At 41.6% G+C, this 24,782-nt stretch overlaps 1 protein-coding gene across 2 annotated transcripts; it reads left to right on the top strand.

Moving 5' to 3' along the window:
* The first annotated feature begins 15,252 nt into the window (after positions 1-15,252).
* VGLL2 (vestigial like 2 (Drosophila)) lies at positions 15,253-23,133 on the top strand. 2 transcript variants are annotated; one of them, XM_006839897.1, is made up of 4 exons: positions 15,322-15,416; positions 17,527-17,833; positions 20,823-21,353; positions 22,916-23,133. In XM_006839897.1, exons 1-4 carry the CDS (start codon positions 15,336-15,338, stop codon positions 22,957-22,959), a joined length of 963 nt encoding a protein of 320 aa, XP_006839960.1. In that variant the 5' UTR covers positions 15,322-15,335; the 3' UTR covers positions 22,960-23,133. The 2 variants fall into 2 exon arrangements, with proteins under 2 accessions (XP_006839961.1, XP_006839960.1); XM_006839898.1 differs by lacking the exon at positions 20,823-21,353 and having other exon boundaries at positions 15,253-15,416; positions 22,916-23,033.
* Positions 23,134-24,782: the final 1,649 nt, after the last annotated feature.

The following is a 24,782-nucleotide window of genomic DNA, read 5'->3' as shown; positions in this document are numbered from 1 at the left end:
CTCAAGCATGGCAACAATTGTGAGGTTGGCCCAGTACTGGGCAATGTTTCATTCTGTTGTGTATAGGGTTGCTATGAGTCGGTACTGACTCGATGGCACCTAACAACAACAACACCCATTGATGGGCATTTAAGCTGTGTCCATCTTTTTGCTACTATGAATAGTGCTGTGATGAATATTGCTGTTGTTGCTATTATTGTTGTTATGTACCATCGAGTCAGTTCTGATTAACAGCAAACTTATGCACAATGGAACAAAACAGTGTGAGATCCTGCATTATCCCCACAATCCTTGTTAAACTGGAGCAATTGCTGCTGCCACCGTGCCAATCCATCTCACTGGGGGTCTTCTTCTTTTTCCCTGACCCTATACTTTACCTAGCATGATGCCTTTCATGGATTGGTCCAAAATTTGAGAGACAAAATCTGGCCATCTTAGCTAAGAAGCATTCTGACTGTACTTCTTCCAACACAGATTTGTTTGTTCTAGCAGTCCATGGTACTTTTAATATTCTTCTCCAACACCATAACTCAAATGCATTAACTCAACTGTGGTCTTCCTTATTCAATATCCAGCATGTGTATGAAGCTATTGAAAATACCATCGCTTGGGTCAGGTGCACCTTAGTCCACAAACTGACATTTTTGCTCTTGAAACATTTGAAAGAGGTCTTGTGCAGCAGATTTGCCTTATGCAAGAAATCATTTGATTTCTTGACTGCTACTTCTACGAGTGTTGATAGTAGATTCAAGCAAAATGAAGTCTTGGACAGCTTCAATCTTTTCTCCATTTATCATGATGTTATTTATTGGTCCAGTGGTGAGGGGTTTTTTCTTAATATTGAAGTGCAACCCATACTGAAGTCTTTGATTTTCATCAATACATATTTTAACTCTTCTTTGCTTTCAGCAAACAAGTTTATATCATCTGCATGTAAGTCTTTCTCCAATCCTGATGCCACATTCTTCTTTATATTCTCCAGCTTCTCAGATTATTTGCTCAGCATACAGATTGAATAAACATGGTGAAAGAATACTAACACTGGTGCACACTTTTCCTGATTTTAAATTATTCACTGTCTGCTGATTTGTGTTCTAATATGTGAGCAATTGACAGTGTGTTCCACGGTCTGCCCCAGCCTTGTTTTGACTGATAGTATGGAGCTTCCTCATTATCTCTTTCCACAGATGTAGTGATTTTGATTCCTGTGTATTCCATCTGGTGATATCAATGGGTATAGCCTTTTATGTTGTTTTAAAAATGTTATTTGCAATGAAAAAAATCATTAGTCATTAAAAATTCTGTCGTGATATCTCCAGCATCATTTATTTCACCAAGGCTATATTTTCCAACTACTGATCCTTCCTCTTTTTTTCCAACTTTCACATTCCAATCACCAGTAATTATCAGTGTGTCTTGATTATCAATTTCAGATTGAAGAAATTTGTTGCTGTTGTTGGTAAGTTCCATGGAGTCCATTTCAATTCCTAGTGACCATGTATAGGGCTCCTGAAGAAGCCCTGGTTGTGTAGTGGATTATAAACACTGCTAACCCCAAGGTCAGCAGTCACTCCATGAGTGAAAGATGAGGCTTTCTGCTCCTGTAAAGATTTACAGCCTCGGAAACACATAGAGGATCTCTATATAAGTTGGAACTGACTCGAGACTCAACCACAACCAGCATAAAGTTTTTGAGTAGTGGCTGGTGGGTTTGAACTTTCAACCTTGCAGTTAGAAGTTCAGTGTTTATCCTACAGTGCCACACTAGAAATCCATGGGTTGGTAGAATGCTTCAATTTCATCATCACTGGCTTTAGTGATTGATGTGTAAATTTGAATATTGTTCATATTAACTGGTCTGTCTTGTAAATATATGGCTATTATTCTATTACAGACAACATTGTACTTCAAGAAAGCTTTGCTGAGGATCATTCCCACCCCCTACATACACAGAGTAGACAGGGATAGGCAACTTGGACATTGGCTACCCAAAATGTGGGGGCTACAAAGGTAAGAAGTGACTGGCTTACAAGCTTTCAAGAGGGAACTTAGATCCAGAGGGCATGGAGGAAGGCAGAATCTCCAGTGAGTAGTATCCAATCTGTCTAGGTGGGGCTGATGAAATGAAATGCTGATGGGTCTCTTGTGATACAATAGTGAATAATTGTTATCAGGACTGATTGTGAGTGTTGGAAATGTAAAGGTAGAAGTTTTGTAGCAAGGAAGGGAGTGATTAACCTTACAGCCTAGGAGCGGAGGTCCCTGGGACCATCAAGGGAGAAGAGCGGAAAGCGGGACCCTACCCAGAGAAGCAGTGACGCCTGAGATGGAGGCAGAGACAACGACGTGGAGAGATGGAGCAGCTGGGGACTTTAGACACAGAGAGGGAGAGGGACTGTGTGCTGATGACCAGGGGGAAGGCTTGTAGTGTGTACTCTTTGGTTGGTTGATGATGCATGGTGGGGATTGTAAACATGGCAATGAAGCAATATACAATAGGATAAATGTAAAACTAATGTTCTCCCATGTAAACTATTACATAATTCACAATAAAACATTTTAAAAAAAGAAAAAGAAAGCTTTGCTGCATTCATGTTATAGTCAACTCTACTTTGAGGAGGCAGCTCTTCACTAGTCATATTTTGAGTGCCTTGCAACCTGAGTGACTCATCTTCCGGTACTATATCTAACAATGCTCCACTACTATTCATAAGGTTTTCACTGGTTAACCATTCAGAAGTAGTCCACCTCTCCTTCCTAGCCTATCTTTGTTGGGAAACTCTGTTGGAGTTGGATTTTATTTTCTATTATGGAATTATGCATGTCTACATAAGTAAAAGTTGTCTTTCCTAAATCTGTAAACTCAGTTCTCAGATAAAAAAGAAATTGTCACCCTTTTGTACTTAAGATTTGTATTTAAATCATTGGGATAAACCTGCGCTAACATTTTGGATGCCTTCATGCATTCTTCATGAGGTATATCCACACTGTTTAAGAAGTAAAATCTATTTGAAAGAACTTCATACACTCCTGTCCTTTTTTCATGCAAGATTTGAATGTGTCAATGATGGTGTAGTATGTGGTTATGCAAACTCATCTCTGGCACTCAATGATACTTGTGGAGCACTTGTGTCATTTGTTTCTTTTTAATGTTTTTGTGACAGTAAACTGCTTGATCATTAGTTTGTGGCAGTATTTATTTTGCTGTGCTTTCAATTTTTTCAAAACCTTCTCTTAAATTGTATAACCATCCAGTTGATGACTTCTAGGGATGTGTGCATGTCTTTAAATGGAAACGTTTGTCTTGTCCAATGAAATGCTGCAATATACTAGTCCACAAAGTAACATAAATATATTCTCTAATGTTTGCATTTTGTGGGTGATATTTTCCACTTCTCTTTTGCTATCTCCTTTTTGAGCCTGAGCTTCAGCAATATTTTCTAAAGCATGAAGAATCTGAGTTTATGATGGCAGGATTGCCCTGGTTGCTATAGCATGTGCCTCCCAACCCAGATGGAAAGGCATTTTAGTACCCGATCATTGGCTAAATATGTATAAAAAAAACTATCCATCATGAGTAGAAGTGGAAAAATTTTGTAGAGTAACTGTACAGTAGGGGGAAAATCTGCTCTGGACAAGCAATCTACTATACTGCATCCTACAAGATTGAGTGACAGTGTAGCACCACATATGCCATCAAGTCTCATGGATGTTCCTTATGTTGTACAATTCTCACACCTTCATAACACTCTGACTTATTGGCAGCATTGCCATAGGACTGGCTTCTGCACTTTGAAAAATCTATTTTGCAAACTTCACATAAATATTGAAGTACTTGGCTTGCAATTTCCTTGCCACTACGACTTTTAAAATTAATAAGTGTAATAAATCGCTTGACAGGATTTCCAACTGTTGGAGATGCATTATTGAAAACAATGTTTGACTATTCTGTATGAGAAAGATCAGGAGTGTAATCTACAGACAAACTGAAGCACTCAGCTACACTTATTTCATTGAAAATAGTTACTTGAGCTTTATCACTTAGTAAGTTTATTAATCCTTCACATATTAGATCCATTTCTTCCTTGAGAAGACAGTTAAATGACAGTAACATTTTGCAAAATGGGCTTCCAATACAGATGTTTTTCAATAATTTGTGTTTCCAGTTCATGCGATAAGCCAGAACCATGTCTTCAGTTTAAATGTGACAGCATATAATCTCTGCAAATTGAGCTGTTTTCATGTTTATCAATTATATTTGAGTTGCACCAATCACTGAATCTATCCTTAGCAAATAGAGAATCAAATGATTTAGGAATAAATAGTTTGCAAACAAAATCACATATATATGGAGTCAACTGATAGAGAACACAGTAGCAACTTACTCTTTCATTTTTATCATTAGTTTTGAACCCTAGAAATATATTCTGGTTACAGAGGCTTATTTGTTTACCATTCAGAAACTTCTGGTACAACTTTACAAATGGTCCCCTGATGTTGATAATCAGGCCTTCTTTGGATGCAATGATTTGCCTGATTAGAAGAGAAAGTATTTCACAAAGCAGGATCTGAATTTCTGCTATTTCTGAGGTCTGAAGATTCAACAATTTCAGATTCTAAAATAGTTTCACTTTCTGCACCATTATTACTTTTTTTTGTCCTGCAGCAAGAACGGATGCAGAATTTAGAATAAATTCTGTTATATTTATTTGTATTGTTGTTGTAGTAATTTCAGCACTAGCAATATAGTAAATTATCTGTGACCATTAAACTCCTTCAGTGAAAAAAAGTCTCTTCTGATTCATTATGTTTTCAAAAATAAGTTAATTTTAGGTTTTTCTTTAAGGATTCACAAATCCTTTTATTTTCTTAGAGCTTTTGCTTTTGTACTCCATTTAGTTGTTACCATTTCATTTTACCTGGAAAGAAAATTATGCCCCCTTGAAAATTTGAGTAATTGAACATAAGCAAAATTATAAAACAAGTAAAATGTGTAAAATATTATTTACATTATAATTTGGATGTTAATATAAAAATTTATGTTTGAAAATTATTGTTGTTCTGTTTAGGAGCCATTAAGTTGGTTCAGATTCATGTTGTTGTGGTGGTGGTGGTTAGGTGCCATTGAGTCAGTACCAACTCCTAGCGACCCTATGTACAACAGAACGAAACACTGCCTAGTCTTGTGCCAGCCTCACAATTGTGCTTGATCCCATTATTACAACCATTGTGTCAATCCCTCTCCTTGAGGTTCTTCCTCTTTTTTGCTGACCATCTACCAAGCATGATGTCTTTCTCCAGGGCCTGGTCCCTCCTGATGACATGTCCAAAGCATGTGAGGTAAAGTCCTCATTTCTAAGGACTGCATTTCTTCCACCACATACTTGTTTGTTCTTCTGGCAGTCCATGGTCATTTCAATATTCTTCACCAACACCATAATTCAAATGTATCAATTCTTCTTCAGTCTTCCAGTTTTCATTGTCCAGTTTTCTCAAAAATATGAAGCAAATGAAAATATCATGGCTTGAGTCAGGTGCACCCTAGGTTTCAAAGTGACATCTTTACTTTTCAACACTTCAAAGAGATCTTTTGCTGCAGATTTTCCTAATGCAATACTTTCATTTCTTGACTGCTGCTTCCATGAGCATTTATTGTGGGTACAAGTAAAATAAATCCTTGACAACATCAATTTTTTCTGTTTATTATAATTTTGTTGTTATTGTTTATTGTTCCAGCTGTAATATTTTTTCTTTACATTGAGTTGTAATTCATACTGAAAGCTAAGGTCTTTGATCTTCATCAGTAAGTGTTTCAAGTCCTCTTCACTTTCAGCAAGGAAGCTTGTATCACCTACATATCACAGTTTGGTAATGAACCTTTCTCCAATTCTGATGCCAAATTCTTCTTCAGATAGTTCAGCTTCCTGTATTATTTGCTCATTATACAGATTGAATAAGTATGGTGAAAGAATACAACCCTGGTACACACCTTTCCTGATTTTAAATCATTCAGTTTTCCCTTGTTCTGTTCAAATGACTGTTTCTTGGTCTATGTACAGGTTCCTCATGAGCACAATTAAGTTGTTCACAGCTTGTCATGATCCACACAGTAGAAAGTCTGCAAAAGAAAGCAGTTACAATGAAATCAGAAATAATTTCATTTGTCATATGTCTATTGGTGGCTCTTTGGAGATCCCCATGAGCAGTTTCAGCTTGAAATTAGACCTAAAAATGTGCACACTCTCTTTTCATCCTTGGATGCTGCATCTCACAATTCATTGGGCTACTGCTGATACCTGACCAGGTCCAGAGTGATCACAAAGAGCATAATACAAATACAAAGGTGTGCTCAATATCTAAAGATGCATATTACCTCTCTTTAGGTAGGATGTGATGTCATGAAGTACATGATTACAGTGCCAATGTGCATTCTTATATGCCCAATAAAAGAAAACTGAATTGAAGTTGTACTCAATCTGTCCAAAAAGAAAAGGAATGTATAGCATCAATTTCATTGAGTGCACTGCCAATTTTCTTCTTCTGCAACATTTTTCTTTATGTGCTGTAGGATGGTTAAGATTGTGTGTCAACTTGGCTTGGCCTGGATTCTCGTTAGTTTAGCAGTTAAGATACAAGTTTCATCTTCAAGATGAGATCTGGTATTATGCAATCAATTCCATGATCTGATCAGCTCTGATCTGATGCAGTTTAAAATCCTTACTTCTATAATGTTAATGAGGTCAGATGCAATCTATAAGATTAGGCTGTATCTTCAGTTAATCTCTTTTGAGATATAAAAGGAGAGAGGTGAACAGAGAAAGAGGGACTTGCTACCACCAAGAAAGAAGAGCCAGGAGTGAAGTGTGTCCTTGGGACCTGGAGTCCCTGCACAGGGAAATATTGACGCCAAGACACATGAAAAATCTCCAAGGAATACTGGGCCTACGGGTGCTGAAAAGAGTCAAGAGCCTTACTTCAGAACCAGTGCTCTGAATTTTGACATCTAGCCTCCTAAACTGTGAGAGGAGTCCTGGTGTGGTGCTGCAAGTTAATGCATGGACTTCGAGGTCAGTTTGAACCACAGGATCAGCAGTTCAAGCTTACCAACCACTCCTTGGAAACACTATACAGGGTCACTATGAATCAGAACCAAATTAATAAGAGTTAACAACAATGACAAAAGTGTGAAAGAATAAATTTCTGTTTTCTAAAGCCACCCAATTGTGGTATTTCTGTTACAGCAACACTAAATAACTAAGATATCCTGTCTGCTTAGTATCTATGAGTCTTTGCTTTGAATAACTGGAACCCCTGTGTTGTGGATCTCTCAGCACATGCTTACTTTGTTTATTGAGCAATCTGACCCTATCTATGTGTAAGAATTGTTGGAGTCGGTTCCGACTCATAGGGACACTACACAGGGCTTCTGAGGCTGTAAATCTTTATGGAAGCAGACCGCCTCATCATCTTTCTCCCATGGAACCACTGGTAGTTTTGAACTGCCGACCTTGAGGTTTGCAGCCTGATTTGTAACCACTACGCTACCAGAGCGCCTTATGTGTAAGAGTACAACTGTCCACAGGAGTTTCCAGGCCGTCATCTTTATGGAAGTCGACCACCCCATCTTTCTCCCTTAAAGCCATGTCGCTCTAGCTCCTTTATCAGTGTTAATGGCAGTATAATACCTATAATCAAATTTGGAAAGCATTCTGACATTACTTAGTAATGTGAACATACAGAAACCCTTTGGTTAGCAATTTCACTCTCAGAGATATACTTTAGGAAAACTGTCCTACACATTTACCAGGATACATGTCCATAGTGGCATGTTTTGGGGTTTGTCTTTTTTTGATGTCAAAACCATAAGCAACTAAAGTGACCATCAACAATAGAATGAATAAACTGCATTTTTATTCTCTACGAGAGACTACCGTACAGTAATGAAAATGAATAGACTATAATAAGACATTTGTTGTTGTTAAGTGCTGTTGAGTCGGTTCCGACCCGTAGAGGCCCTGTATAGGGTTTCCGAAGAGCGGCTGGTGATCTAGAATGGCCGACTTTGTGGTTCAAACCAACTTTGCAGTCCAGTGCATTAGCCCACAATGCCACACGAGGACTCCAATTATACACATTACATATATATTCAATTTGCATGATGTTCATAAGCAGTCAAAGCCTAATAAGATGTTGTTCAAGGATGCCCATCACAGATGGTAATGCTAAGAAAAAAGGCGAGAAAATGTTTTACTAAAAGTTGAAATATTATTCTCGTTTCCTCAAATCTCTGGGTTTTATAGAATAGCTCTTAATTTCTAAAACAGTGGAGATTTAGATTATGAGTTGTATTCTTATTCCATGGGACTGTGACCCATATTATTGTTACCAAATATGAAAATAAAACTGAAACTAATAAAATTGAACTCCATTTGTATAGATAATTTACAAATTTAGCATTTCTCATTGTCAGATTGCATTGAAAGGATACGTGGTACACATAATAGAAAAATAAATACAAAGCAATTGCTACAATTGTTGTTAAGTGTAGTGGTGTCATATCCAACTCATAGTAACCCCTGTATAGTGTTACTGAAAAGTAGCTGATGAGTTCAAACTGCCAATCTTGCGATTCAAGCTGATCTTGTGGATCCAGAGTTTATCCTACAGTGCCACACCAGGACTCCTCGAAGTCATATACAGGGTCACTATGAGGTGGAACTGACCTGACAGCACTTAACAAGAAGAAGGATAGCTATAAAAGGTAAAATTGGTCGTTTTCAACTCTGACTATTATAATTAATCAAACTAATCATCTTTTTAAATTTACTGATCGCTCAGATTTTCCCTTCTGTAAATTAATTGTTCATATTCTTTACCATTTTTCGAATGGGTTGAGGTTTTTTGGTTGACTTGTAAGAATTCTTAGACAGTCCAGATTCTAATCGTTGTTGATAGCATGCTTTACAAATACCTTCTCACAGCATAGCTTGTTGTTTCCTTCTCTTTACTGTGTCTTTTATTAAACCGAAGTTTTCAGTTAAAGGAAGTCAAAGTTATTAATCTTCCCCTTTATGGTTCACACTTTCTCTGTTGTGTTGAAGAAACCCATTTGAACTTCATGACCACAGATATTTTCCTTTACTTTCTTCTAAAGATTGGTGAGAGCTCTGGTAGTGTAGTGGTTACAAATTGAGCTGTGAACCTTAAGGTCAGCAGTTTGAAACTACCAGCTGCTCCGCGGGAGAAAGATGAGGCTTTCTACTCCCGTAAAGATTTACACCCTCGGAAACCTTGTCTAGGGTCGCTACGGGTTGGAACCGACTCGACGGCACTTAACACAAAACAACAATAAAGATTTACTTTTTGCACGATGTGATTTAAGCTTCAAAATTTATTTTTAAATGTAAAAAATCAGATATCCTATCACCATGCATTTAATACTCCATTATTTCTCTGCTTCTTTTAATACTCTTCTGTCATTGATTGTTTCCATATTTGTATAAATCCGTTTCTGGGCTATACTTTGGCCTATAATGTGAATTTCACTTTGTTCAAAGTACTATGAATTTATAAAAGTTTCATTGTCTGACAGTGCAAGAATTATAAATTGTACATCTCCATAATGGTTTCAGCTATTCTCTTCCATAAAAATTTTAGAATCAGTTTGTCAAATACAAAGAAAAACCCTGTTGGAAAGGTTTATTGGAATTGAATTTAATTTCTTACTGATGACAAAATTGCTGTTTTTATAAAATTAAGTGTTTCCATCCATAACATGGCATGCATTTACATTTATTCAAGTATTTTATGGCTGTCTATGTCTTGTAAATTTTCTCTCATAATCTTAAATGTATTTTGTTACTTCTAGTCTTGCTGTGGTGTCGTAGGATAAGTAGTGGACTGCTGACCACAAGGTCAGTGGTTCAAACACACCAGTTTCCTCCTCAGAAAACCTGTACAGGTCATAATGGTATTCTGAGCACACATATATTCAGACAAAGAAGTAACTGTGCTTTGGAGTTTAGACGTTAATTTATTAATGTGAGAAAACATTTTCTCAGTGAAAACTTGCTTTGAGATTTCAATTTTTCAGCTCACTTTCTTACACTGTCCTATTTAACTGGTTATGGTTCCAAATTAGCTAAATAATTGCCAGATTTCCACTTTAACTTTGTCTGTGGAAATAGTCTGCATAACACATATGGTATACAAAATATAAAATCAAATAAACATAAGGAGCTCTAGTAGCATAGTAGTTATGAGTTGAGATGCTAACCTCAAGGTCTGCATTTTGAAACTACCAGTCACTCCATAGGAGAAAGATGGGACCTGTAAAGATTTATAGCCTTGGAACCCCTATACAGGGTTGCTATGAGTTGGAACCAACTCCATAGCACATAACCACCATCAATAAATTAGTCACTAAAATTCACATTTCAATTTTTTAAACTTTTTTAAAATGTAAGATAATATCATGGATTGCATTATTTTACCAACTGGTAGACTCATGCTTCCTATAAAGATGAAAAACCAACACCAATAAGACACAGTTATGGAGACTTGCTAGACATCCAAATAGTTCATGGGATTTGTTTACTGGGTTAAAAGGCTTAGGAGCATACTTTTATGGAACAACTTAATCAACTGGCATGACACAGTTCATAAAGATAATGTTCTACACCCTACTTTGTGAGTATCATCTGGGGTCTTAAAAGCTTGGTCTCAACTGTTGGTCTTTACTCATCAGGAGCAAAAGAGAATGAAGGAAATCAAAGACATGAAAAAGAAAAACAAAACAAAAAACCCTAGTCCATACACAGAACTAATAGCCCACATGAACCACAACCTCTTCCAACCTGAGACTAGACGGTCCCTGCCTACCACTACCTACTGTTCTGACCAGGGACATAATAGAAGGTCCCAGAGAGTATGTGAGAAAAATGTAAAACATTCAAATTCTGTAAACTCACATACACACAAACTACCAGACCTAGTGGACCAATAGAATCTAGGAGAACCCCAGAGTCTATTGCCCTAAAATAATCTTTGAACTTGGCACTGAAGATAGTCTTAGAAGTCACCTTTCAACCAAATAAAAGATTAGCTTAAAAAACAAACAGTATCACCTGTGAGTAAAGTGCTCCCTTAAGTAAACAAATAGATGATACCAAATGGTCAATATTTACCAAAGATGAGAAGGCCAGGAGGGGAAGGGAAGCTAGATCACTGTCAACAGAACAGATAAAATGGAAATAATGAGAATGCTGACATACTGTAAAAACGTTAATATCTCTGGACAATTTGTGTAATACGTTGTTAAATAAGAACCTAAGTTGCTATGTAAACTTTCACCTACAACACAATAAAATAGTTTTGTTGTTGCTTTTTTTTTAAATACCAGTTAGTAAGGTTTACATTTCATAGTCATCAACTGGATTTTCACCTTAAAATGTGATACAAAGTATTTATGGTATGATGCTAATGATAAAACCAAAAGGTGTAGTACGCTTTGAGGTCTGTGAGGCTGTGTCCTGGTGCACTGGCAAACCTCATACAGCATGGTACATCTAAAGCATAGCTAACCCTTATTTATTCATGTTATTGGGAGATTTTCTTTTAATCACAATAACCAAAGGAATTAACAATAGATCAGCCAATGCCAGGCTAACAGTCAATGCTAAAATTCTTCTACGTGTATCAAAAGAAACTTCCTATAACTGAGAGTTTACTACATATAAGAAGCTGTTTTAAAACCTTTTGAAACATGTGAAAGGACATCATACTCAAACGAATATCTTTATCTTCTGTCTGTTTGTGCTGTGGTCTCCCAATCCCTTTAGCATCCTGATGAAACAAGGATTATGAACAGAAGTCTGTGAATGGATCAAAACCAATACTGCCAAATATCTAAGTCAACAGTTTAAATCCTTCATTCTACTTACACCTTCTGAATCTGCAAAATTCACGTATGTTCCCCAGTTTACAAAAGAGACTTCTCATAGTTTCTAATCGTTTCTAGGCTATCATTTCCAGACCCTGGGTCTTCAAAGAAAAATAATTTTAACTCATTTCTGAAAGATGACTATGGAAATGAATGTCTTAGAACTGGAAATGAATGTTTTCACGGATTAAAAAGAAAACTGAATTCAGAAAGTTGTTTTTTTTTTTATTACCTGTACTGTCAAAAGTTGAAGGAAATCCTGAACAATCAAATAAATGCTGATGATTAAAAAACAGTCTCATCTATTCATTAGACAGATCATGAAAGAGTTTTACTTAAAAACACTTTAAAATTTGTATGAAAATGACGGGCTCTTCTTTTTCTTGGCTTCACTTCGTTTTTAAGTGAGGTTTCAGGATACAGGGACTGTTGTCCTTCCGTTTAAAATTGATACTCACTGGTATGATTCTCAGTGTTCCTTTCAACTCCAATATCCTCACTTCAATTCGCCAACTTTTTTTACTGCATGAGTAAAAAGCTAGTGAGAAATGTGAATAGAAGCAATCTAGAAACAATCGTGTTTGTTCACTGGCCTCGTGCAGATGTGGGAAATCGATGCTTCTGTAATCCTTTTCGGAAATAACTAACGTTTTGCTGGGCCTTCTTGGATTCTCGTTTTCTCCCAAGTTTGAGGGGAAAGTAAAGTTCTCCTAGTCCTAGGGCCACAGTAAATTAGTGTGGCGCCGCGGGTTAATACGCTGGATTGCAAGGTTGGTTTGAACCGCAAGGTCGGCAGTTCAAGCTCACCAGCAGCTCCTTGATCGCTATGAGTCATAACCGACTCTACCGGCACTGAACAACGCCAACAATGTGAGTGGGGATAGTGCATGCCTACTGGCTGGTGAGCCGAAAACCAGAGTCCAGCTCCAGAGAATGGGGGGGGGGGGCGGGGGAGCCTCCGATCCGTAGCTTACCTTTGCCACTCGCCACCTGCAGACTTTCCGTCTTCTTCCCCCTCACGCCCTCTCTACCCTCACCACCACCCCAACCACCCCTCACCCGCCCCAGGCCACTATTTCTAGTCACATGCCACACAGCTGAGCGAGCTGCGCAGGAAGGAGCGGGCTGACAGACAGCTCTTCTCTCCTGGGAACGCCCTAGGAGGGTGGCAGCCAAAGTAAAACCGCTCTGTTCAAGGAGGAACAAAACCTGCGCAAGATGGAGTGACCCAGAAGAGCCTAGCCGATCCGACGCGGTCTCAAACCTGTCGCTGAGCACTCGGGTGAGGGACCCGCACAGATCCGAGGCAGGATGGGGAGGAAAGGTCCCCTTCGCAGCGAGGATGCGCGGCGACGTTGTGCTAGACCCGGGCCTGCACGCCCTTCCCGCACTCAGAAGGGCGAATTGTCGTTGATTGGTGACAGCTGTTTTGTCCCTAGAGGAAACGCAGGTTGGCAGTTGTTGCTTTTTAGCGATTGTCCCCGGTGAACAAGTTGGGAGGTGGCTGAGATGTTCTTTTTCACCAGAGTGCCTAGAATATCACAAAAGACGCTTTCGTAAAACTGGACTAGCGGGTGGGGTGTCTTAATTTTTGTTTTAGTTTTTCCATTAAAGTAGATTCCATTGTGGTTATCTAAGGAAATCCCTTATTAACCGAGTTGAAGACACGGAGCAACTACCCATTGAAAAACTGGGCAAAGACAAAAATATAATCCCGAAATGGTTTGGCTTCGAATATTCACGTTTTCAAAGCAAATATACGTATCTTGAAGTATGCATGTATTCGCATATCGTCGTTTTATGTCCTGAAAAGCTGTGTGAAAGTTTTTGTTGGATTGAAACTGGGAGATAGCAAGACTCTGCGTGAGTAATTCACGATGTCTCTTCTGGAGTCGGTGGGCTCTGAAGATTCCCAACTTCTGCACCCACCTGATACCCAAGTCTGGCCCCCAAATCTTCCCGCAACTCCCCTTCCACAACCGGAACCAGATGTAGGGAGTGGTGCCTTCCGTCATTCTTAAATTTGCTGGACAGAGCCTACTCCTCATTCTTACCCCCTCCATGGGAGCTCTGAGGAGGTTTAAGAAAGAGAGTGTCGCAGGAAGCAGGTCGGAGCCCTGAGAGCACTCAGAGCAGAAGAGAGGACAGGGGGTGGGGGTGGGGCAGCTTGGAGTAAATCCTCTCACCTCTCTAAAATGAACCGGGGAAAATGTAGCTGCTGTGTTAACTGGCTGAAGAGACAGTAAAGCCCTCTCTGACTTCACCCCACCTCCTGCAGTTCTTAGGCTGCCTCTTAGAACCCAAGGATCCTTGTACCAAAATGACGCCATAACTTTAAAGAAGGCCCGCGAAGAGACCCCGCAGGGTTAGCCTGGACACCCGGTGCTGGGGAAGGCCTCCCGGACTCCTAGAAAGCAGCTTGCACCGGGAGGAGCCAGAGCCGGGACGCGAGCCACACTGGCGGAGCAGGGGTTGGGTCGAGGACTTTAAAGAGGAATGGGCGGTATCGGACTTCCAAAGATGTGCATAGGAAATCTCTCTAGATCGGAATCGAGGTGTGCAGAGCTGGAGGCAGGAGGACCAGGTCGTAGAAGGAGCAAAGGACGAGGTGGCTGACTTTTCCCGCAGAGGGAGCTCCTCTGAGCCTACGAGGAGTTCCCGGACTCCTTGGACATCCTGTCTGCGAGGATTTGGGTCCCCTTGGGAATTACTGGGGACAGTACACATCCCCAAAAGCCTAGAGCAGACACTCTACCCAATCTCGCCACCCGGGACCACACACACACTTCATTGCGGGGCCGAGGCTAACCCACAAGATCTCCTTCCCCACGCACAAACTTTTTCTCCAGATCTAAGGATCCCAGTTCTCCTTCCTCCCCTCCCACACACCTTTTGCCCCACCCTACCCCCCTCCTTCTATTTTAAACTGAGAAATCCCTACTCCTCGAAGTGCTAAGCCTCAGGACCAAGTCTCAAGGCAGTAAGTCCTCCAGCACCCTCAGTCATTGACGCACCGCTGGGGAGCCCCGGGAAACACACGGACTGCCCCACCAGCCAGTGTCCCATTGGCCCCCGGGTCCCCGCCTCTTACCGTCTCCTCCCCCCGCCGCGGCTCCTGAGTGGCGTCAGCACGCCCGCCGAACGTGGGGTTTAAATATGCCCACTAGCGGGAGCCCTGGCGCTTCTGTCCTGGAGCGTTGTTCCGGCTAGAATCGTAAGGGTGGGAGGGGAGCGAGACAACTAGCGGGATCCAGAGCCCTGGAACGCGCTACCTTCTCGCTCTTCTGCCGATGACTCCGGAGCTCGGCCTCAATCGCAGCCCATGCAGCATCCCGGCGGTCCGCCGAACGAGAGTTGATGATAATACATCCAGGCGTCTCCTCTGCGGGGAGCCATGAGCTGTCTGGATGTTATGTACCAAGTCTATGGTCCTCCGCAGCCTTATTTCGCAGCCGCTTACACCCCCTACCATCAGGTACGTGTCTCCTCGGGGCTCAGGCCTCAGGGATGGTTGGCGCATTCCCAGCGTCCCCGAGAACCACCTGGACCCTGAAGTCTGCAGAGCCTTCGCGCGAGTCCCAGGCGTCGTTCCGATGTAGGGTTCCACGATGTCACGGGGTTGGCTGTGCGATGAACTAACCCGTTAGCTCTTCAGCTAGCTACGGGAATTAATTGAATCCTGCTAATATGCCCCCAGGTCTTCTGATAATAATCAATCAGACGAGGATATGCGGGTGGTATTTTTTTTTTCTTAGACTCAGTGGGACTCCAGATTATTCTGAACCCAGTGTGGTTTCCGGGGAGGTGTGGGCAAAATAAATTTTGGTTTTAAAGGTGAGAGCGACAACAAAAAAGCAAAGGGTCTTTCAGTCTGAGATGCATAGTACACACGTTCTCATCCTTGAAGTTACCCAAGGAAATTTTTTTTTTCCCCCGATTCATTTCTCTGACGATCCGACCAATTAACTCCAGAACCAGTGAATTCCTTACAAAGGACACCACGCAGCATACATTGTTTTTGTTATCTTTGCCTTACAAAGTTCTGGGGAGTAATATGACATAGATGCTTCATAGATAATTCTTCATCTTGCTCGAATCCGGCAACATACTTTTTAAGACCTCTTAATCCCTTCTGCTACAAACTTGACAATTTTCTTTTAATTGGGCCTATTTCTCTTCTCCCCGCTACGTCCTGTCGAACAATAGTTCTTTACAATTCCTCAGCGAGGCAGCAGAAACAGATGACAATGGTGCTGAAAAACAACATCATACGCACAATGGGGCATAAGGGTCCGGCCAAGTTTGGAAGTGATGACCTGGACTCCTTGCTTTTTCTGAGATTGATTCCGATGCTGAGTGGACGCTTCCACAAATTTTGCTTGCAAATTCCGAACTTCCGATTCAGAAATGTCCTGATTGATTCATGAAGAAATGCTTGGGTTTTGATCATTTCTTTTTCCTCCAGCTCCCCTTTTTAATTTTCCAGTCTGGAGTTCATTTAGTCTCCATGTTAATTAGGGAATCACCAGAGTACCTCATTGTAAGCCACGTGGGGACATAGCATTTATGAAGTGGGAATATTGCTAAATAAGGTCAATGTTTGGGCACCAGTTTCTAAGATGTGCTTCTTCTCAAGCTGGAACTATTGCAATTGTTTTGTCTGGTCTTTTCTACTCCACCGGTGCAATCTATTGATTGCATTAAGATATTCCAAGCCTTCTCTGCCAGCATTCCATTCATTGTTCGTTTCTAAGAAAATGTTCTCAGCAGCTGCATTTGGTTTTAAAATCATAAAATCATAATCAGACATCACAATTTATCCAGCCTCATAGCCAGGATCTCTGCTCATTTTGATTTCTTGTTATACAGGGAGGTGGTGAGTGTGAAAATGCTCACAGTCCTTTGTTCTTGTTTTTCCTTTTGAACAATACTTAAAAAAAAAAAAGTGGCAGATTTTTAAATGGGCAGTTAATGGATGACCAAAAAATTTCAACTCACATTTATTAACTCCCAGACACAACGTTATCCCACATTTTCACGCAACACAATTCATTTTTAAATGAAACTTTTTCAAACAATTTGAGGTAGTTTTACTTTACATTCCTGGTTACACTGAGTGGGTTTTATTTTGCTGCTCCATTATGGGGTGCTTAATCCTGCATATTGCACTTCTGTAATATGTTCTAGGCAGGAAACAGTCAGGTCCTAACTGGACTTAGATGCCTTCCTTGATTTTTAAAAATTTCTTTACCCTGAGCCAGGCTCTGCCATCAAACTGAGCTCATAACCTGGCTACTTATGTGTCTTCTGTAGATATTCACTCTGATATCTTCAGAGAGCTTTCTCTGCAGTGACAGCAAGTCCCAATAAGACAAAGGTGCTAAAGAGGATGGTTTGCCTCTGAAGAAACCCACCCTTGGTAGGCTGCAGATCGGAGGCCTGCTGTTTGTGTACTTCAGCAGATTGCTAGTTTATGCCAAGAGCACAAGGTTTAGGAAGAGGCACAAGTGTGAGGGATTGCATTTTGACCCTTATTTGCTACATCCTTTTAAATTGACATGTGTATTCTTTCTCTCCCTGAACAGAAACTAGCTTACTACTCCAAAATGCAAGAAGCCCAGGAGTGCAACGCCAGTCCCAGTAGCAGCGGCAGTGGCAGCTCGTTTTCCAGCCAAACTCCAGCCAGTATAAAAGAAGAAGAAGGCAGCCCAGAGAAAGAACATCCACCCGAGGCAGAGTACATCAACTCCCGCTGTGTCCTGTTCACCTATTTCCAGGGGGACATCAGCTCTGTGGTGGACGAACACTTCAGCAGGGCCTTGAGCCAGCCTAGCAGCTACTCCCCCAGCTGTACCAGTAGCAAAGCACCAAGGAGCTCCGGGTCCTGGCGGGGTGAGTTTATGGTCCTGTAGGAAATGACAGTGGAGAGTCCTCTCAGCCTTGATCCACCCACAAAGGCCCAAATTGCTGCAGCTGAAAGAATACTGGGTGTCAGAGAAGAGTAGAGAGGAGCATTTGGGGAGATTAAGAAAAACTAAGAAGGAAAGAACATGGGCACATGATCTTTTCTTGAAGACAAGGGCAGACTTGTTGATGTTTTTGTTAAGTGCTGTTGAGTCAGTTCTGATTCATAGCGACCCTAATAAATAAGGTTTCTAAGGATTGTCTGGTGAGTTTGAACGTCTAACTTTGTGGTTAGCACTACAGTGTTGTTTGTTGTCAATTATCTTCAAGTTGGTTCCAACTCAGAGTGAGCCTGTATAGAGTTTCCAAAAAGCAACTGGTAAGCTTGAACCACCAACCTTCTAGTTAGCAGTCCAGTGCTTACCGTATAGCACCACACCATCCATTGTTGTTAAGTGCCGCGGAGTCGGTTCCGACTCATAGCAAGCCTGTATAGGGTTTCCAAGGAGCAGCTGATGAGCTTGAACCACCGACCTTTCATTTCAAAGGGCTTTGCAGTGTGGCACATTAACCCACAGCACCACACCAGGACTACGTAGTGACTTAGAAAAAAAAACACTAGCCTGGAATTGGGAGACCTGGGTTGCTTGTTGGCTCCACCAGTTTCTTGCAATTTGACCTTGGATAAGTCTCTTAATGTCTTTGACAGTTCTTCTATTTAGCATTCTCTAAAATTAGGAGCTCTGGCAGCACAGTGTTTACAAAGTCGGACTGCTAACCTCAAAGTCAGCAGTTCGAATCTACCAGTGTTTCATGGGAGAAAGATGAGGCTTTCTCCTGCCTCAGAAACCCTATGTATTCAGGGTCACTATGAGTGGGAACAGACTCCACAGTACATAACCACCACCATCACCAAAATCCTGATGTGGCGCTGTAGAATAAGCACTTGACCTCAAAGTCGGTTTGAACCACAAGGTCAGCGGTTCAAACTCACCAGTCACTCCTTGGAAATCTTCTACAGGGTTGCTGAGAGTCAGAACCAACTCCACAGCACTAATGACAAAATTAGAATAATGCTTGTCCCCCTAACTACTCCCAGAGGCTGTGGTCAGATTCAAATAAACCATTATATGTAAATGACTGTAGAAAAGCAAGTTTTCCAAAGTCCTTCAAAACTAAGGTGGGAAATCTTCACCTCTAACAATTTACAGGCTATTTTCTTCATTTCTGAAACGCTGTCTAGAGGTAAAACTCCTAAGCCTTACTGCAAGCTGAACCTGTAGAAGAATGTCCCTTAAACATGCCTACCTATGTATTTTGCCAGGTTCCATTACGTGGGAAACCTTGAAGCAGAAAATGATGTTTTAAAAAGCAAGTGAAGTAGCAAAGAAACAAAAATTTAAGTAGAGCCAAACCATCTCTAAGGATTTTTTTTTTCAAAACACACACCCTGTTTATTTTCCTATCCCTCCCCACAAAGAGCTGCATTACACTAGGCTGGGGCCCCAATGTCTTAGGCAACTCCAGTCTTCTAATGTGAAGCCAAATTTCAGCCTCCCTTTATTACCAAGGCAAGAGTTGTGGTTGTTATTAAGTGCCACTGAGTCAGTTGTAACTCACAGCAGCCCTGTATAATACGGTTTCCGAGGAGTGCTTGGCGAGCTTGAACCACTGACTCTGCAGTCCAGCGCATTAACCAGCAGCGCCACACCAGGACTCCAAGAAGAGTGACGGAAACTATTTGGTTAAATTTCTCACAAAAACTTAAGAGGCTTTTTTATATATACCAGGCTGGGAAATGAAGAACTTGCTCTAAAAAACAAATGTTGTATTTTGGGAGATGTGGTCATCCTCAGATCCTCCCTTTATTTTATATTTTAAGAGAGCTGTTAGTTTACATAAGACTGCATAGACAAGATCTAAAGTATTAGTTTTAATTACAGAACTTTTTCTTTATTCTCCAGTTGCCTAAATATTTTAATAGAATGTGTATACATTTAACAATATGTGGTACAGTTACTTTCCCCATAGTAAATGCTCAGTAAATATTACTCCAATTAAATGTCTTTTCCACCCTCTCCATTAACGGCACCAAGTACAATCTAAATGCTCTTCTTATAAAATACTACCTACCAGTAAAGGCAGTAGGAAGTCAACACTGATAATGACCATAATAACAATTCCTGGAGTCCTCCTTTTATTTGATGCAGAAAGTTTGTTCATGGAAACTTAAGATACAAGACCTCATGGCTGTCTGAAGAATAATACAGCTGCCCTCTTCATATGTATAGTTTACTCATTTGCTTGAGTTCTTGGAGAAAAAAAATATTTGAAAGGTTTCTAGAAAGGAAGCTAATAATAGCAATACCTTAAAATATGTCGACGGACTTCCTGTCTAACAGACACCTTTTCCAGATCTAGGGAACCTGAAACTCGAGAGGAGGGAGTGAGATCACTAAGCAGCGGGCCTAAAGTGGGAAGAAGTATCTTTAACGTGAGGAGAGGCTATGGGGATGAAATGGAGGCTGTTTCTGAATGAAGGCAGCTGGACCCAGAATCGCGGAGATTCCTGACATCCCAAATCTTGGGCTCAGGGTCGCTCCACTCTTCCACTCCTTACCTGTTCCCGGGGTTCCACACGAAATCCGAGAAGTGGGCCTCCTCTACCCGGTTTCCGAATGGTCGCGCGAGTACGCAGCGGGTAGGCAGCAACCTAGCCTTCCAGGGAACCGCCCAGCGCATAGGGGCGGATGCGGGTGCGCTTGGTGCGGGTCTCAAAGTGCAGAGGCCGGACCTCACTCTACCAGGCTGCAGTGCCAGGGAAAACCCGCCGCCCCGCAGGCGGAGGCCACCCACCTGCCGTCCACTCCCGCGCTAAGCTCTTGGGCCGTGAGGGGTGATTGCTCCCGTTTACCTCGACAGTGACGCGCTCCTCTCTCTTCCTTTCCTCCCCTCCGACTGCCTCTCGGGCCTGCAGATGGCTCTTTCCCGATGAGCCAGCGGAGCTTCCCCGCCTCCTTCTGGAACAGCGCGTACCAGGCGTCGGTGCCCGCGCCGCTGGGCAGCCCGCTGGCCGCCGCGCACTCGGAGCTGCCCTTCGCCACTGCAGACCCCTACTCGCCGGCCGCACTGCACAGCCATCTGCACCAGGGCGCAGGGGAGCCCTGGCACCACGCGCACCCGCACCACGCGCACCCGCATCCGCACCCGCACCACCCCTATGCGCTGGGCGGCGCCCTGGGAGCCCAGGCCGCAGCCTACCCGCGGCCTGCAGCCGTACACGAAGTCTACGCGCCTCACTTCGACCCGCGCTACGGGCTGTTGATGCCCGCAGCTTCTGGACGGCCGGCCCGCCTTGCGGCCGGCCCGGCGTCCGCGTCCGGCAGTCCGCCTTGTGAGCTCTCAGCCAAGGGCGAACCGACCAGCACCGCGTGGCCCGCACCCGGGGGACCCTTCCCGAGCCCCGCGGGGGATGTAGCTCAGGGCCTGGGCCTCTCTGTGGACTCAGGTAAGCGGAGAAGGAAGTTTGGCCTTCTAGGGACCCCTCCTGCCTTTACTTAACCCTGGTCTGAGCCATGGACCCTTCTTAGTTCTCCTTTGAGACCCTTATGACAGTGAGGGTCTGCATGACAGGGTTCTGTTTCAGCAGCTAAATAACCCTGTGCCGTCGATGTGATGTGTGGGATGAGAAAGTAGGACCTGGTTTGATCTGGCTGGTAAATATTGTTGTTGTCGTTAAGTGCCGTCTAGTTGGTTCCAACATATAGCGACCCTGTATAGGATTTCCGAAGCACGACTGGTGAGCTTGAACCGCCAACGTTGTAGTTCAAATGGCTTTGCAGTCTGACGCATTAACACACGGCGTCACAAAATATTAACGGAGGGTTTTTGCTGTTTTTTTAAATATCATATTTGATGGAAAGATATTATCACTGTGCTGTCTGATACTGTTGCCATGTGGCCATCGAACACTAGAAGATTGATTTATTGAGATGTGCTGTAAGTGCACACACCGGATTTTTTTTAATTGTATAAAAATGCAAGATATAGTTCATTAATATTTTATACAGATTGCACAGTGAAATAGATTCAATATCTTGCATATTGAGCATATTGTTCTTGTAAAGTGCCGTCAAGTCCGACTCATAGCGATCTTGTATAGGGTTTCTGAGACGTTAAATCTTTGCGGGGAGCAGAAAATCTTATCTTTCTCTTGCGGAATGGCTAGTGGGCTCGAACCTCCGAGCTTGTGGTTCACAGTCCAGTGCTTACCCCGCAGAGCCGCCGTGCTCCCCCATATTGAGCATATTGCATTAAATAAAATGTGTACTTTTTTTTTAGTGTGGCTACTAGAAAATTTAGATTATACACTGTAGTTCTATTGGACAGTGCTGTTATGTAGACAGGAACTGTAGTTTAAAATCCGTTGTGGCTTGGAGATTTACTTCCTAGTGATAGTTAAAAGGAAGGGAAAATACTGACTCTGGTATCAGTTGAATTGTCAACACAAATTGGTCTCAAAACCGTAAAACTTATAAAGAATATGATTTTAAGTATGCTATCTCTGACTTAAAAAGTTACATTTGAAAAGTGCATTTAAAAAGATTTGCTTACACCTCCCCCTTATTTTAGAGCAATTTTTTTTAATTGTATAATAAATGCAATCATTGGTTTGTAGTTCTGTCCACTCCTCATTCTCTGAGGTGAAGGAAATTAGACATTTCTGTTTGCTTTTACTGATTGATCCCCCTTTAGATATGTGATTTTTTGCTGTGAAACAGTGGTGTTTGTATTTCCCTTTCCTTAAATATGTGTGCCTTCCCTCTCTTCTCCCCTTCCTTCTCACCTCCTCTCTCTTCTTTTCTCTTGTCTTCTTTCTCTTGCTCCCTCCTCTCTCTCTCTGTTTTATTTTCTCTTTGTTTTCAGGTATGCATCCTCAGGACAAAAGCAAGGATCTGTACTGGTTTTAGACAGCCCACCTTCTCCCCTGTAGGTCTGCATAGTGAGATTGATGGCACTCAGCTGAAATCGAGTTGATTTGTAACAACAGCTTCTGATCTTGGTTTGCAGCTCGCCGCGGTTATTCTCTCTGTGGTGCATCCCTCCTGAGCTGATCTACTGACCCAGAGTTTCCCTTTCCCTTTCCCTTCTGACCAGCCTGGGAGGCTCAGTATCTATGCCTCTCACTTCATGGATGAAGACGTGGGGAAAGCCAGAGACTTCAAACGTCCTTGGGAAAACCAAAACACACATCTCCAGATATTTCATCTAAAAATAACTGCTTCTGCTGCAAAAGCAGATCTAGAGACTCTGAATTATGTTTGACGACTTTTGGCCCAAATCACTGGAAATATCTGTGGTGAGATTGCTTAGTCATGTGATATGATGATATCATAAGCTTTCTTGGAAAGGGGGAAAGAAAACAGGACTTTCCGGTGTGAATATTTTTTATGCTGATGTTAATTATTTCATTGTGTAGTGTGATAATAGCACTACTGATGTCAATATCCTCAGATTTTAAAATGTATTTGTATTTGCATCTAAGACTGTGGTAGAGAAGTAAAAAGAAGCCAATTCTTTCTTCCTCACCGCAAAGCCTCCAGCTCTCTTCCCTGCCCACCCCTCCCAACAACACACACTCCAGACACAAAGACACACTTTTTCCTTTGGACTGTGAACATGGAAGCATCAGCCTGAATGTGAGCGGCAAATGGCTTAGCTGGAGCCACCTGCCCAAGTCTTATTGAAATGCAGCTGTTGTAGGACAACTGTTTAAAACTCCAGAAATACAACGACCAAAGTGGCACTTCCCAGTGTTTAGTACAACAATTGCAATTGCACTGGATATATTTTATATATATGTATGTGTGTGTGTGTAATATATATCATATTTTTTACAAGAAACATTTTACGATGAAAGAAGAAACCATTCTCTGCCTTCTAGCCACAAATTATGTCCCTCCCTCTATATTCCTCTGGATAAAAAAAGCAACAAGATATCCCTAATGTCTCCATGGAGAAAAACTAGAAATCACCACATGGAAAAGAAATAACCATGGAATCTGCAATACCTCGAATAATTTTCTGTGTCTATGGTTGTGAGTTAGTTACTTTAGTGTTGGAGCAGGGGAAAGGTCTATATGTGGGCAAAGCTCAAGGTGATGAGGAAGAAGGAATGAACATTAAAGATATCTATTTACTACAAATCCATGGTGTTGTTTCATAAAAGAAAATAAATATCTTCATTTTTCTCTAGTAGAATGATTTCTGGTATTATGATCTGATGTCAGTAGTAATTTTGTCATTGTTGTTAGGTGTCATCCAGTAGATTTCAATTCATACGGATTCCATGCCAAGTAGGGTTTTCCAGGCTAGAATCTTTAGGGTAGCAAACCTCTAAGTCTTTCTCCTGTAGAGTTGCTAGGTGGATTTGATCCACCAACCTTTTGGTTAGCAATGCAGTGTTTAACCATTACATCATTCGGGGGGAGGGTTGTCCTTTACCTTTCGTATATAATGTTTTTGTTTTTCCAAAGTGTTTGCTATGCTGTAAAATCTGTTAACCCTTTTCCACCTCATGTTGATCTTGGAGATGAGATTAGGTACTCCCCTCACTCAGACTTTTTCACAGATCAGTCTACCATGGACCAGAGAAGTCTAGGACTTGCTTGCTAGTGTTTCGTGAACTAGAAGCAGAGATGGTACTCAAAGCATTACCTGTAGATTGTTTTGTCAGGTGTAGAATTATATTTTCTCCAGGAAAGAATTATTGTTACTTCTTGAATTCTAGGCTCTGAAGACATGGAAAAGTCATAGTTAAAAATGATTTTGAAAGATTTGTTATTTTATAATTTAATGAACCAAACCTATCATGATGCAGAAGCAATTATTAGTAAGAAATTGACAGGCTTTCTCATTAATTTCTCTTGTCATCAAA

Source organism: Chrysochloris asiatica, unplaced genomic scaffold (assembly GCF_000296735.1).
Source record: "Chrysochloris asiatica unplaced genomic scaffold, ChrAsi1.0 scaffold00027, whole genome shotgun sequence".
Classification (NCBI taxonomy): Eukaryota; Metazoa; Chordata; class Mammalia; order Afrosoricida; family Chrysochloridae; genus Chrysochloris; species Chrysochloris asiatica.
This window is presented reverse-complemented; position numbering and strand designations above follow the sequence as displayed.

Excerpts from the sequence above, each read along its gene's own strand:
- VGLL2 (XM_006839897.1), top strand. The coding sequence starts at position 15,336 with ATGAGCTGTCTGGATGTTATGTACCAAGTCTATGGTCCTCCGCAGCCT. Across the intron at positions 15,417-17,526 it reads CTTACACCCCCTACCATCAG|AAACTAGCTTACTACTCCAA; the intron begins GTACGTGTCTCC and ends CTCCCTGAACAG. Across the intron at positions 17,834-20,822 it reads GAGCTCCGGGTCCTGGCGGG|ATGGCTCTTTCCCGATGAGC; the intron begins GTGAGTTTATGG and ends TCGGGCCTGCAG.